This window comes from Rattus rattus, chromosome 3, assembly GCF_011064425.1.
Source record: "Rattus rattus isolate New Zealand chromosome 3, Rrattus_CSIRO_v1, whole genome shotgun sequence".
NCBI lineage: Eukaryota > Metazoa > Chordata > Mammalia > Rodentia > Muridae > Rattus > Rattus rattus.
The window spans coordinates 122,395,968-122,411,838 of NC_046156.1; the positions used below are offsets into that span (position 1 = coordinate 122,395,968).

Sequence of the window (15,871 nt, forward strand, 5' to 3'; positions counted from 1 at the left end):
GGAAGCACACAGAAAGATTCTAGGTATAAATCCAAACCACAGTGCCGTATTCCACAGTTAGGATGGCTGTAACTGAGAGCCCAGAGCATCGTAAGAGTGGGCAGTGACACCAAGATGCTGAGGTGCTGCAGCCTGGACCATTCCTGGTTGGAACGTAAAACTACGCAGGGGGCAGCACTCTGAACAGCAACAGGGCGGGTTCCCAAATGATTAGAAACCATGGAAACCCAGCATCCTGCCTGGTGATGACTGAAAAGTGGAAGCCATTTGTGTCCACAAATCTCAGCTAACAGATAAAAGGCTGAAAAGTCATCCGGGAGAGCTGCCAGCCCTGAATGGGAGTATTGCTTCACACAGTAACGTGGCTACACTGAGCGCAGGCCAAGGGGAGGAAGTCGGGCGCTACATGAGTCCATTTGCCCGAGGAGTCTGATTGGCAAGTCCACACAGAAGAGACGGAGAGGAGGGGAGGAGAGAAGCGGAGGCAGGCAGAGAAAGGGAATCAGGTAATGGCGTTTCTTTGGGGACAGACAGACAGACAGACATGGAACGCAGGTCCTAGACATATTCTGAATGTATACGAAAATCAATAAAGCGTGTACCTTAAAATGGCTCCCTTTAGGTTAGGTAAAGTTTAAAGATGATGTGGAATAGAGTTAATTTTCAGTAAGTAGAAGCCTGTCCCGTCCTGAGAGTCCCCATCCTAACATGTCCCCACCCTTCTTTGCTCTAGGATGCTCGGAAGGCCTGCAACGATGCCACGCTGGTTCAGGTAAAGTGTCCCCCAGCTCGTGTCGGCAGTTCACACCAGTGTGGTGACATCTCAGACTGTTGTTACTGCACGTGCTGTCTGCAAGCACACGGCTGAAGTGACGTCTGTGGGGCAGTGAGCACTGTGCAGGACCATCTCGTAGACGCTTATCTTTAAGCACTTTCTCAATCCTTTTGGTATACGCTGGTTACGCTTTAAAAAAAAATGGGAAATTTTAGGGAGGTTTTGTTAGGTAAATACTGTTCACTTTTTTGAACACCGTATGTTTTGTACTAGACATGTATAAAACCGGCTTTCTTTCTTTTTCATGGTTTAGGAAATCAGAATTTTATTTATGACCCCAAAAGATAGCCACTCACTGGCCCCATTGAACTCAGTGTCGAACTTTCTGATCCCTCGTCTGAATGCCCTGCACCACCCCACTGAGCAGTGTTGGAAGCCATGGTCCGGCGTCCCTTGATGAGATCCCTGTGCCCTGGTTTTCATGACTCCTGCCCTGAGTCCGCTTTTCCATTCTGACCAGTAGCAAGAACTCAGGCAGGCTCCAGAGAGATTCGATGCTCCTACGTTCAGGCCACCGAGTCCCAGCCAGCCATCCCCGGCTGCCTCACAGCCACACTTCCCTACAAGCTGAAACTGCCTCTCTTTTCCCCACTTTTAAACAGTTTTTAAATTTTTGTTAAATTTTGCATGCGTGGGTATTTTGCCTACAGGTACATACATCTGTGTACCATGTGCACGTCTGTTGCTCTCAGAGGCCAGAGTTAAAACTCAGATCCCCTGGAACCGGATGGCTATGAGCTGCCATGTGGGTGCTGGGAATTGAACCTGGGTCCTCTGGGAGAGCAGCCAGTACTCTTAACCAGGGAGCCATCTCTCCAGTTCCATGGCTTTCTTAGAGAAAATTACAAATGTTTTCTTCCGTAGCCACTTATTTCTGGGTTCCCTTTGTGGCTGTCATTTTTTTTTTCCTATCAAAACATCATAAGTCCCGGCATTTGTGGGTTCACTGAGTGCTGGCAACGTGAGCAGGGTATCAAATCAGAGTAGTGAGAGTTTCCAGTGCTTGTCAGTGCTTTGTGTTCAGAGATCCAGGCCACCTCTGTTCTAGTTCTGTATAAACTATTTGATTGGGGCTGGCAAGATGGCTTCAGGCCAGGCATTGCCACTCAAGCCTGAAGACATCAGTTCAGTCCCCAGAATCTGAGTGAAATAGGAGAGACTTAGCTCTTCTGACCTCAACAAGTCTGTCTCTCCGTCCCTCTGTCTGCTCCCTCCCGCCCTCGCACAGGTAAAACATTTGAAGCACTTGTAGGCTTGCAGGCTGGCACACATTGCACACAGCTCTCGATGCAGAGACTTGCCCACTCGCCTTCCTTCCTACCCGACCTGGCGTTTCCTGCAGCTGGAGTTTGTTAGTTTAGAAGTCTGTGTGGTGCCTTTAGCTCCTCATCTGAAAAAGCACCGCCACGCACAGCAGCACAAGGGTGACCTGTGCTCATCACACTTTACCACAGCAGTTCTGTCACACCCGCTGTACTAAGTCACACCCGGGTGCCATAACTTCGTTTCTGCTTCTTAATACCAACACGCCTAAGGCAAAGAGTAATGTCGTTGTCACTTTCTAAAGATCACGTCTAACATGGACTCCGTGGGCCGAATACAAATGCGAACAAGGCGCACGCTGCGCGGCCACCTCGCCAAGATCTACGCCATGCACTGGGGATACGATTCCAGGTCAGTGGCTGTCACTGCTGAACTCCCGCGGGGAGTTTCTTCGTTAAGAACGATTACTGGCATTTCCTTTGTTCATGAAAGCCTTATTTTGTGCAGTTTTGTAGAAACTGCATCAACCGAGAACGGTTCGTTGCACCAAGACTATCCATTGACTCTTCAGAAGCTTAGAGCTGTTTGTTCAGGTGTCGGATCAAGCCCAGAGGCTCCTCCTAGCTAAGCAGATGTTAGTCAGTGTGTCCTCAGCCTTGAAGTTTACACAGACTTTTAGGGCATGCAAGATAGCTTCTTGGATAAAGGCGTTTGCCGGGCAAGTTGTCCTCTGATCTCCACATGTGTGCCCACAGACATACAATAAATAATTCTGCTAATAAATACTCTTTGGGTTTCTAATATGAAAAGTAAATCTGTTTCCCGGGAAGATCTTTGTGGAGCTAGTGACCCCTGGAAGCTATTTTGAGGATTTCTTTCTTTGTTCTAGAATCAATGCCTTCCCAGTGAGAAACTGCTCAGCACACTTACAGGTTAATGAAGGAGGAAACTCTTTAAGACGGCGCGTGTCTTTTTGTCAAATGCTCCGAGCGGGGCTGGCCTTGGATAGAAGCTTTCACTCACTCACACATACCTTAGCTTTTGCATTTCATACGTGCTGCACCCTTAAGTCTCTTCAGTCTGGCCCCAGGTTATACTTTGAACAGTTTAAACGGAGTGCAAAGCTTGCGCATGCAGCTAGAGTTCTTTCCGTATACCAGTGTATACTTTTTCAAACAGTTATTACCGAGGTCATAGTGCCCACTTGGCAGAGTTACGCCTTTCTTCAGAGAACTGAGGGGCTTTGTGGCACGCTAGGACTTTACTTTGGTTGTGACCCTGTGCTGTCCCTTGCTGCCTGTCAAAGGAATGTTCTTTGATATGGGGCTGGCCTAATGGCTGGTTGTAAGTCAGGGTTGTCTCCTTTCTTAGGGAATGGAGCCTCACAGCTGGCCAATCCTGGAGAATAACCTGACATCTTATGTCTAACAGGACTGGTCAGCGTACCAGCTACCTGGGTATTTTTAGAGCATTATTCCTTTGGCTAATTCAGCCTTGTGTGATTTAACGTCTTCTAAGCAGATTAGTCAATTTTTTATAGCAGCAATTCTTTTAAACGTCTCCTACACCATCTTTACAAAGGAGTGTTATAACGTGCTTTTTAATATGTCAGAACTATTCTGTTTGGGGAGGGGTCGATCCTTTCGAGACAGATCATTGCTAAGTACCTCCAGCTAGCCTCGATATCAAAATCCTCCTGGCTCAGACTCCTGAGTGCGAGAATTACAGGTATGTGGAAACCAATGGCATCCCTGCTCCACGGTATGGCTAACAGGAACACCCGGATGGATCAGGAAGAGAAAGAAGTAGACTGAACATGGCCGGCAGACTAGACCTGGCTATGAGAGCAGAAGCAGAGCAGAGAGATGAGAGATGGGGATGGGGTGGAGAGACCAAAGGACAGGGGAAAGGAGAGAGACAAAAAGGAGACAGAAAGCAGGGAGTATAGGGTTATAAGGAGGATGAGCGGCTGGGGACAGGGTGCTTAGGGTAGGGGAGGAGGTTAGAGGGGCGAGCATGGGCTCTGAAATGTGTAACAGGTACCTGTGATCCTGAGGGAGCCTGGAGGCCAGCACGTGCTTTGGTGCTGATAGGAGCACAAACGGGCATCTGTCCCTTCTGCCTTTTGGAGTTTGAGACAGTGGAGTTTCCTTTGGACCTGACAAGGCCTGTTCACCATTCCTGGCCCCAAACACAGTCTTATTGTTTATTAATAGTGAAATGCCAGTTAGTAAGCAAATACTTAAGTACATCGGTGTTCAAATTGTGGATGCTACTCTAATTTATCAACTAACTCTACAAAGGATTGAGTTATACAAAAGGAGTGTTTTAATTGATTTTTTTTTTTTCTGAGACACGGTTTCTTTGAGTAGCCCAGGCTGTCCTGGGCCTCGCTTTTTAGACCAGGCTGGGCTGCTCTGGACCTCATAGAGATCTGCCCGCCTCTGCCTTCCAAGTGCTGGGGTTAAAGATACCTACCACCAGGCATGGCAGCTCAGTACATCTCTCAGTTCCACAGCCTAACACATGCACACTGTTATTTATGCTCGTGTGTGATCGTTAGTCGTTTTATTGCTGTCTCTAAGATTAATATAGGCTTGGTCTAAAAATGGGGAGGGTGTTGAATATATTAGCATGTGCATGCTCCTCTTAGAAGGGGATAGATAAAATTATTGACAACTAACATAAGGCTAAGGAAGGGTTTTTTTTTTATTTAAGATAAAAATATTTTGCCTTGGGCCAGCGAGGTGCCTCTGGGAAAGGTTCTTGCCACCTGACAGCCTGGATTTGCTCCCTAGAACCCACGTGGCAGAAGGAGAGACCTGGCTCCTCCAAACTGACCTCTGATCCCCACACACATAAATATATATGATTTTAAAAAAAATTTTTAAAAATGCCTTGTTGATACTGCATACTTTTAACCCCAAATGTAATTACTGAAGCAATGTTAATGATCCTTTCCTTAAAATTTTTCTCAAGAACAGAATGTCACCCAGGAATCTGCCTCCTGTTTCTATGCATGTTGCTGAGTTGGGGGTCTCTGTTTCCGCCAGCACACATGGGCGCATGTGGTTTCCAAGTTCCCCCTGGTCCCCGCAGCCCACCATTGGACCTCCCCCTCTGTAAATGCCGTTAGACCAAAACCTTTGCTGCAGGTTTTTGTCATTGTACCTCTTTTGTATCTTTTACATTTTATATGCAATGAAAGAGCAAATTGCAGAACAGAACAGAACTGATAAGGCAGTGAGACCCAGCCTCTGTAACGTCAGCCCATCCGTGTTCTCAGCTGCGTGACTGCAAGGCCTGGGTCCTGGGCTCCCCTCACTCTTCTCCTCCTCCTAGAATACATTTTATCTCTTCCTCTCAAAATTCCAGTTTCAGGAGCTGGAGAGGCCGCTCAGCGGTTAAGAATATGGAATGTTCTTCCAGAGGACACAGGTTTGATTCCCAGCCCTCACATCTGTAACTCTGGCTCCAGGGGATCTAACACCTGTGGCTTCTGGAACACTGGCATTCAAGCATGTGCACAAACACACACGTACATAATTCAGAGCACACACAGAAAATTAAATCCTGCCTTTGACATCCTCTACTTACTCGGTGTGTTATAAACACAGCAAGTGGCTTACCCCACAAGACGGCAGTTGCCTCCAACACCGTGTGGCCTGCACAGTACCCACAGCACTGCCTTGCACTCCCAGACTCCTGGGTGACAGCCTGGGCTGGATGAATGTGGATATTGGGTCTGAAGTCAGTCAGTACAAAGCCACTCCACTAATACCAACCAAAACCCCCATCGGCATCTAAAATGTCACCAGAGAGAAACTGAACTGTAGACAGAGACACTGTTAGTTGGTGCTAAATACTATGGTTTCTGTTTCAAGTGTTTGTCATGGGCCATAGTGTTTTCAAAGGTTGGGAGAACAGTTTGAGTAAATCTTACTAGAAAAAGTGTTTTTTCTTCTGAAGTGTCCTTTAAAGATAAAATGCATAACTAATGAACTCTTTTTTCCCCCCCTCAATGTCAAATTGTTCTTGTGTTTCTCCTCTAGGCTACTAGTCAGTGCTTCCCAAGATGGAAAATTAATTATTTGGGATAGCTATACAACAAATAAGGTAGACTCTCTTCATCTTTCTCTTAAATAATTTTGTATTTGTTTAACAGTACTTTCCTACTCAGGACCCCCTTTTTTGAGGTGAATTTATTCTAGATCCAGACCAGCTCTTACGATATATTTGCTTTTAATGTTGAGCTCCTTGGCTACAAGAACAATTTCAGTATGTGTTTGAGTCTCTCTTTTCCCTCCCTCCTCCTCCCTCCTCCTCCTCCTCCTCCTCCTCCTCCTCCTCCTCCTCCTCCCTCTCCTCTCTCTCTCTCTCTCTCTCTCTCTCTCTCTCTCTCTCTCTCTTCTCCCCCCCCCCTTTCTCTCTCCCTCAGGTTCTTATTTAGCCCAGACTAGCCTTGAACCCACAATGTAGCTGGGGCTAGGCCTCAGCTCTTGATTCTCCTGCCTCTACCTCCACACTGCTGAGTTTACAGACACGCAGCACCACACCTGGTTTTGAAGACTGCCACTTTTATATAGACCAGGACTTTTAAAATTCTCAATTTATTGAAACAGCAGTGATGTTTCTGTTTCTTACTATGGTAGATGGGTACTGGAAAGCTTTTCCTTGGCTCACTCCAGAGACTGTTTTGTTTTTTCTGGATGACTTAAAAAATAGTCACATTGAATTTGTTGAGATCTGGTAGTGAAAAATCTCAATTTTCCTACTGTACCCAGAGTCAAGAATCCTTGATTTCAAGTTTCTGCGTAACAGCGGAAATCCGGGGGACATACTTTCCGAGTCAAATGCATGCATTAGCATTGATTGACGCAGCAGTCAGCAGTGTTTGGGGAAATGGACAAGAGCTTAGCCCTTCCCCTGAAGTGCTGAGGCCTACACTAAGGACCTCGTCTGTGCCTGAGCTGCACGCTCAGCCTGATTGAGACTTAAAAGTAACGAAGTTTGCGAGCTTACAGTTTTTGTATCCTAATTGGTACTAAGCTAGTCTCATTCAAATCCATTTTCCTAAAACAAACAAACAAGCAAACAAAAAACCAAACACACGTTTACGATATCACTTTAGGTCAAGAGGAAGCCATCACAGGATGTATGGATGCTCTGGATGGGGGCATGCTTGATAAATCAAACACCCGCTGTTCCACTCCACCTGCTTCTAGAACTGCCTACACCATTGCGTTCCCTCTTTAGATCCTGGCGTGCATGCCCATTACAAGGGCACGCATGCAGGCCCCCTTCCCATTGCCTCTGATACTGGCCCATCCATTCCTTTTGATGGTTCAGTGTTCAGGTGCAGGAGACTCCTCTTTTGAACATTAATGTGCAAAAATAGCTATTCGTATTTTGCATCTAATTCAATAGGCAGAGGTGAGCAGATCTCTTTGAGTTCAGCATGGTCTGTGTAAATGAATTCCAAGCCAGTGTGGCTATAAAGATCAAGTCTCAAAAAAAAAAAAATCAGTATAACTTCACTTTTATTTAAAAAATAAAAAGATTGAGAGTGGGATGATGCTTGATTTTCAAATGGTTAAAAGCTCTTGCTGTTCTTCCATGGGACCCGTTTGGTTCCTAGAACCTGCATCAAGGGGTCCCAACTCCCTCTAACTCCAGCCCCAAGAGATGCAGTAGCTGTGGCTCAGAGGGCACTTAGGACACAGTACCACACATGACTAAAGATAAAGTTGTTCCTAAGACGAACAGCTCAGTTCCATGTGGCCTGCTGACGTAGAAGGGGACATCCTGTGTGCCTGCAGTGTTTCCGGGTCTCATGGCTTCCTCTCCCCGGTGTGTTTATTCCTAGATGTGTGTGATTTCTAGCAGAGCTTGCCTCATGAGAAACAAGCTTAGGAATGCATTGTGTATGGACGGCCCTTGAAGCCTGTCCCCGTAACAGTCCCCATGCCTCTGTGCGCTCTTTGTGTGGTAGATGCACGCCATCCCGCTGAGGTCCTCCTGGGTCATGACCTGTGCCTATGCCCCGTCTGGGAACTACGTAGCCTGTGGAGGCTTGGACAACATCTGCTCCATATACAACCTGAAGACTCGTGAGGGCAACGTGAGAGTGAGCCGGGAGCTGCCAGGGCACACAGGTGAGAGGCTGCCACCGCTCCGTCCTCCTCAGCCTCCTGCTTCCTGACTGAGGATATAGGGCAGACCGTGTCCTGTGCGGGTGGCTTGGGGAAGAGGGAAGCAGGAATTGCAGTGATTTGGAAAAGCAGTGACTCTGTCAGAGTCACGTGGTGAGGGTCACTCCTTGCTGTAGTCTGGGGATTCCACCTGGGCCCTCGAGCTCTCTGAGCTTTTTCCCACGGAGGTTTCCTCCTCCCCCTGTGACTTCTTCCTTTCAAATATAGCTATGTTGTTTGGTCAACATCATAAGTTTGCTACCCAGAAAATCCAGTCTCAAAAAAGCAAACGCTCCCTCCTGCACGCTCTGCTGCCCTGGACGAGGTTCAGGACCATGGTCTGCTGGGGTTCATTCGTGTCACCAGAGGCTATGCCCCTGCAGCAGCACCTGCTCCCCAGGCCATGTCATTTAGGAAGTTTCTGTCACTCACATCCATCCTATGTTGTTAGGGTCTTCTCCAGTGCCACCATGGGTCACAGGTACGGGTTAAGGAGCACCCTTCCTCAGGTGTATCCAACCTGCAGCCCACACGCCATCAAGCACGCTGAAAAGAGAGCCTCATTTTGCCATAAATTCTAAAAATTCGATTGTATGGGTGTGAAGCTTGAATTTGGAAGAGGACAGGGTTGTGTCACTGTGTCACAGTTAAACACACTGGGCCGCTATTAGGCTGTCATACTTAAAGGGTCACTTGGAGTGCCCAGTGTCTGATACAGTGACTACCTCAGAAGGGTGGAAGAAGATTTAGTGGCAGGCAGCAAGGCATCGGGCTCGTCAAAGCAAAGATGTACGTCCCACCGATGAGGCACTGTGGCCTGAGCTTACGGATTTTGTGCCATTTCTGTGTCACCGAATCGGAGATGACCTGACATTTGCCGCTCTCTACTGCAGGCTACTTGTCCTGCTGCCGATTCTTAGATGACGGACAAATCATTACAAGTTCTGGAGACACGACTTGGTAAGTTTATTTAAAGGAAGCCTGAGTTCATGGGCACAGCCACGGGCAGGGGTGGACATTTGTGTCTGTGCTCGCGTTCCTTACAGTGCTTTGTGGGACATTGAGACCGGACAGCAGACGACCACCTTCACAGGACACTCGGGGGACGTGATGAGCCTCTCACTGAGTCCTGACTTGAAGACCTTTGTTTCTGGTGCTTGCGATGCATCTTCAAAACTGTGGGATATCCGAGACGGGATGTGTAGACAGTCTTTCACAGGACACATCTCAGACATCAATGCTGTCAGCGTAAGTGCATGTTTTGTTTGTTTTGTTTGTTGGCTGGTTTGTTTGTTTGTTTGTTTGTTTGTTTGTTTGTTTGTGGGACAAGGCCTTATGTAGCCCAGGATGGCCTCTAACTTCCTATGTAGCTGAGGATAACCTTGAACTCCTGATTCTCCTGATCTGACTGCCTCCACCTCTCAAAAATTTACTCTAAAGCACTGAATATGACACCATTATGACAAATTGATTTTCTGGGTTCCGATAATCAGTGCATGCTCTTAGAACACCATGTGCTCCAAATAATAGGACTTGGTTTTTAAATCTGAGTGCTTAGGTTCAGACAAGATATAAACTTTATTCCCGTGATGAGTAGGGACAGGTCAGTGAACAGGCAACCTCAGAGGTGTTCACTGTGTTTAGATGAGAAGTTAACCTGCATTGAGGGCAGCCACACAGGGGTGCAGTAAGAAAGAGGGTGCTGCTTTCTGTGGAGTCTGCTACTTGGAGACAGCCAAAGCAGGGAGGCGTCAGTTCTTCCATGCTTTGAAACTGATCGAGCTGCACAATGTCGGCGAGCCTCACAGGCCCAGCCTTCCTGACAGGGCTAGAGCCGCTTCGTTGGAGGAATGCCATGGAGACTAAATGGACTGTGTATTTGAAGCAAAGAACTGTTGGAGATTATTAGATTTACGTGTGTGTGTGTGTGTGTGTGTGTGTGTGTGTGTGTGTGTGTGTGTGTGTGTGTGATGTGATGCAGTGTCTCATTAGCCCTGGCTGACCTGGGGCCTGACATCTGAGTGCATCTGAACAGGTGTGTCCTGTGCCCTGGAAGGCCACAGAGAGCATCAAATGCCCTGGAGCAGGAGTTGGAGTTGACTGTTAACTGCTCATGTGGGTGTTGGAACATTCTGTTCTCATACTTGGTTTTGTTTGTTTGTGGGGACGAGGCATTAAGCCCTGTCTTTGTTGAGCTATTAGTTAGTACACAGTGAGGCCCCCTTTTTGAAATGAAATAGTTTGAAAGAAAAATACTGTAGAAGGCGGCTAGGCTATGGTGCCCAAGCCTTACTTCCTGTACGTTGGAGACAAAGGCAGGAGAATTGCTGCAGATCTGAGGGCTGCCTGGGCTACATCGTGAAACTCGGCCTTCGAAAAGCAAATAGTGGAGCCAGGCAGTGATGGTGTACACCTTAAATCCCAGGACTCTGAAGGCTGAGGCAAGTGGATCTCTGAGTTCAAGGACAGCCCGGCCTACAAAGCAAGTTTTAGGACAGCCTGGGCTACACAAAAGAACCCTGTCTCGGAAACAAACAAACAAAAAACCCAAAACCAAACAGAAACCCAAGAGAGGGTCTGGAGAGGTGTGATAAGCAGTAGGGAGCGGCCAGCTCCACCCACAGAGGGAGGTGCACAGTAAGAGTGGTAACCACACAGGCACACAGTAGGTAGAAGGAAGAATGTATGGCTGTAGTCCTGGGTCCTGGAGCCTTCAAGGATATTTCCTGTTTGGAGTGGAGAAATCATGTTCACCGAGAGTCGCTTCAACCATTTCCTAGAACCTGTTCGTCTAGAGGAACTTCTGCCTTGCAGGACCCTGCCTGTGGGACTTTGGTGAAACAGTGGGACACTGTCTTCCTGTGCTTCTAACAGGATGGAAATAACACACTATGTAACGTCTTCTCCGTCTTCCAACTGAACAGTCAGATCTGAAACCGGAAGATGTATTAGGAAGCTGAAAAACATTGCTCCTACATGTTTGCGTTCAGTAATTGGAAATCCATGATTGGACCAGCTGTATCCATCAAACAACTTAGGTATTTTAGATCCTAAGGGTAGGTGATGACAATATTAAACTATTCATAATTAAAATGTTGTCATAGTTTAAAACCTAGCAGTGTAGGTCAGTGGTACAGCATCTGCTTAGCATGCATAGAGAGCAGGGCTAATCCCCTCCACAGAAAAGAACACAAGACTGTTGTTCAGAACAGACACCATGACCAAAGGAACTCTTACAAGGACAACATTTAGCTGGGGCTGGCTTACAGGTTCAGAGGTTCAGTCCATTGTCATCCAGGCAAGAACATGGCAGCATCCAGGCAGGCATGGTGCAGGAGGAGCTGAGAGTTCCACATCTTCATCTGAAGGCTGCTAGGAGAATCCTGACTTCCAGGCAGCCAGGATGAGGGTCTTAAGCCCATTCCTATAGTGACACACCCACTCCAACAGGGCCACACCTACTAATAGTGCCACTCCCTGGGCCAAGCATATACAGACCATCACAGTTAATAAAGGAAATTAAACAAACTGAAATAATTGCAGGCTGCTCGTTAAAAGCAGTAAAGGAGCTGAGGGGATGGCAGAGATGACATCCACCATGCAGGACTCAAAGGTAATAAAAGCTGGCGCGGGCACCGGCTTCTGTAAATCCCAGCGCTGGGGAGCAGAGACAGGAGGACTGGGCTTGCTCTGCAGATCCAGGTTCAGGGAGGGACCCTGGCTAAAAACCAACAACAAGCACAGACTAGAGAGTGAAGAGAACACCTGATGTTGGCCCCTGGCTTCACTGTGCACACGTACACACACACACGCACGCACACACACACACACACACACACACACACACACACACACACACGTAAAGTCGGTAGGAAAGAAAGCCGGGTGTGGGGCCACAAGCCTGGAGTCTCAACGCTCGCTAGGGGGGTAGAGGTAGGAGGATCCCAAGTCCTCAGCTCCTCGGCGAGTTGAAAGTCAGCATGGAATATAGGAGCTCCTGTCTCAAAATCAAACAAATAAATTGAGGGGAGACTAGAATCGAGAGCTAAGCAAACCTGACGGCATAAAGCCTTAAGACTGCTGCGTGGTTTTCTGAAATAATCAGGATTAATGATATAGTCAAGTCTCATTTGTAGCAAATAAAACCAATTCACAGCCATTCTGTTACTAAGACCAGTGGCTCAATTGCAGAAAACATAACTGTTGTGAGAAAGCTTCTCCTCTCTGGAAAGGCACGTTGACCAGGGCTGTACCAAAGATAGATGTACTGGTCACATCTGGGTCTCCACCACTCATTTCATAGCCAGTATAAGTGGAAGTTGCATATTCCCCCCCTTTTTTTTGTCTGTGTCTATGTGTGTGTTTATATCTGTGCATGTGTTCCTGTATCTGTGTGTGTGTGTGTGTGTGTGTGTGCGCGCATGTGTGTATGTCTGTGCATGTGTGCCTGTGTTTATGTGTCTGTGTGTCTATGTCTGTGCATGTGTTCCTGTGTCTATGTGTGTGTGTATGTCTGTGCATGTGTTCCTGTGTCTTGTGTGTGTCTATGTCTGTGCATGTGTTCCTGTGTCTATATGTGTGTATATGTCTGTGCATGTGTTCCTGTGTCTTGTGTGTGTGTATGTCTGTGCATGTGTTCCTGTGTCTGTGTGTCTATGTCTGTGCATGTGTTCCTGTGTCTTGTGTGTGTCTATGTCTGTGCATGTGTTCCTGTGTCTGTGTGTCTATGTCTGTGCATGTGTTCCTGTTTCTATTGTGTGTCTATGTCTGTGCATGTGTTCCTGTGTCTATTGTGTGTCTATGTCTGTGCATGTGTTCCTGTGTCTGTGTGTCTATGTCTGTGCATGTGTTCCTGTTTCTGTATGTGTGTATATGTCTGTGCATGTGTTCCTGTGTCTGTGTGTCTATGTCTGTGCATGTGTTCCTGTTTCTGTCCTGTTTCTGTGTCTTGTGTGTGTGTATGTCTGTGCATGTGTTCCTGTTTCTATTGTGTGTCTATGTCTGTGCATGTGTTCCTGTGTCTATTGTGTGTCTTTGTCTGTGCTTGTGTTCCTGTGTCTGTGTGTCTATGTCTGTGCATGTGTTCCTGTTTCTGTATGTGTGTATATGTCTGTGCATGTGTTCCTGTGTCTGTGTGTATATGTCTGTGCATGTGTTCCTGTGTCTGTGTGTCTATGTCTGTGCATGTGTTCCTGTGTCTATTGTGTGTATATGTCTGTGCATGTGTTCCTGTGTCTTGTGTGTGTCTATGTCTGTGCATGTGTCCTGTGTCTATTGTGTGTATATGTCTGTGCATGTGTTCCTGTGTCTGTGTGTCTATGTCTGTGCATGTGTTCCTGTTTCTGTATGTGTGTCTATGTCTGTGCATGTGTTCCTGTGTCTATTGTGTGTATATGTCTGTGCATGTGTTCCTGTTTCTGTATGTGTGTATATGTCTGTGCATGTGTTCCTGTGTCTATTGTGTGTATATGTCTGTGCATGTGTTCCTGTGTCTGTGTGTCTATGTCTGTGCATGTGTTCCTGTGTCTGTGTGTGTCTATATCTGTGCATGTGTTCCTGTGTCTTGTGTGTGTCTATGTCTGTGCATGTGTTCCTGTGTCTTGTGTGTGTCTATGTCTGTGTATGTGTTCCTGTGTCTAGTGTGTGTCTATGTCTGTGTATGTGTTCCTGTGTCTTGTGTGTGTCTATGTCTGTGTATGTGTTCCTGTGTCTTGTGTGTGTCTATGTCTGTGCATGTGTACCTGTGTCTATGTGTGTGTTTATATCTGTGCATGTGTTCCTGTATCTATGTGTATGTGTGCGTGTGTGTATGTCTGTGCATGTGTGCCTGTGTCTATGTGTGTGTGTATGTCTGTGCATGTGTGCCTGTGCCTATGTGTGTGTCTATGTCTGTGCATGTGTAAAGACCTGCGTGTGTAGGCCAGAGGCTGATATTGGGTGCCTTCCTTGCTCACCCTTCACCTTATGTAGTGAGGCAGGGTCTCTCAGTTGAACCCAGAGCTCACCAAGCCAGCTTTCTCCAGGGATCCCATCCCTGCCACCCAAATGCTGAAGTGCGGGCAGGCCTCCACACCTGACCTGACTGGCATCTACGAGGGGGCTGAGCACCAGACTGTAGTCCTCATAAGCACACAGTGAGTGCTTTATCTGCTGAGTCATCTCCCTAGCCCAGTGTTCTATATTTTTCTAAAAAACCTTTCCAATTTACTTTTCATACTAGCATTCTGGAATATCTACACACGATCCTACACATACATATTAATACTCGACTCATAAGCAACTGTCATAGTGCAGTGCAGCCCACTGCCCTGACTCCTCTGTGACTGGCACAGAGAACACTGGACTGACATGCTGTGATACGATACGACAGGCAGAGGACCACAGAAGGGTGACTAACACTGTGCTGAACAACGGACCATGCACTCTGCTTATGCTCTTCAGTCCCAACCCTTAAACTAAGGCCCAGAATAGTGTGTGTGTGTGTGTGTGTGTGTGTGTGTGTGTGTGTGTGTGTGTGTGTGTGTGTGTGTGTAAATGTATGGGTATATATACACACTCACACACGTATATAGACACACACAAATATATATGCCTTAGGCAAGGTATGGTGGCTCACACCTGTAATCCCAGCACTTAGGAGGCTGAGGCAGGAGCGTTGTGAGTTCTGGGCCAGTTTTAGCTACATCATGGTAAGAGACTGTCTCACCTAAAAAGAAACAAACTCAGCAGTCACTGACATGGAAAGAAGCAAGGTTCGGCTTTAAGCATGCTGTACCTCACCTCCCACCCAGCGTCCTCGGCCTTCAAGGTGACTCTGAGTCTGTTCTGGTGTAACTAAGCCTTGCCACACCCCCAATGCCGGGTGTTCTGCCTCCATAGTTTTGTCCTCCTTTCTTTCTAGTTCTTCCCCAGTGGATATGCCTTTGCCACTGGTTCTGATGACGCCACCTGCCGACTCTTTGACCTCCGTGCAGACCAGGAGCTCCTGCTGTATTCCCATGACAATATCATCTGTGGCATCACTTCTGTGGCCTTCTCAAAGAGCGGGCGCCTCCTGCTAGCCGGCTATGACGACTTCAACTGCAGTGTGTGGGACGCTCTGAAAGGAGGTCGGGCAGGTGAGCGTGGGGCCAACGCAGGCTCTTTGTCTTGTGGAACCTTGAAGAAGCTCCCTCCAGACACTGAGGCCTCCTGGGCACCTTGGAGCTTTCAAAATGGCAGCTGGGAGGTTCTCCTTCATATTCGTTACCTTTGATGGTAGTTGGGTCACATACCCCACTGAAAAATGACATTAGGGCCGACAATGGTAAATTTAGAGGTCAAGATCTATAGATCTAAATCAATGCCATCTTTCACAAATCAGCCTTCTTTTTCTCACATCCTGCTTTTGTTTGCTTAGACAGGCTCTTATGCTGTAAGTGCCTGGAACTCACTATGAAACCCGGGCTGGCCTTGAGCTCCACCTCAGCCTGGCTTAGCCTCCCAAATGCTGGGATTGCTGGCAAAGGCCACTGTCATGGCAGGCTGAGCCGTCACTCGGGGATAAGCCATGGTTCTTGACCTGACAGGGATTGTGGTTTCT

The 15,871-nt window shown here is 47.4% G+C and overlaps 1 protein-coding gene across 1 annotated transcript in view; it reads left to right on the forward strand.

Annotated features, from left to right (window-relative positions):
- Positions 1 to 15,871, forward strand: part of Gnb4 (G protein subunit beta 4) — a 37,821-nt gene that overhangs the window by 17,210 nt on the left and 4,740 nt on the right. Inside the window, exons 3-9 of the mRNA XM_032898541.1 lie at positions 734 to 772; positions 2,403 to 2,509; positions 6,151 to 6,214; positions 8,091 to 8,253; positions 9,183 to 9,249; positions 9,336 to 9,537; positions 15,191 to 15,407. Coding sequence (XP_032754432.1) covers positions 734 to 772; positions 2,403 to 2,509; positions 6,151 to 6,214; positions 8,091 to 8,253; positions 9,183 to 9,249; positions 9,336 to 9,537; positions 15,191 to 15,407 — 859 coding nt within the window. The remainder of the gene's footprint in view (positions 1 to 733; positions 773 to 2,402; positions 2,510 to 6,150; positions 6,215 to 8,090; positions 8,254 to 9,182; positions 9,250 to 9,335; positions 9,538 to 15,190; positions 15,408 to 15,871) is intronic.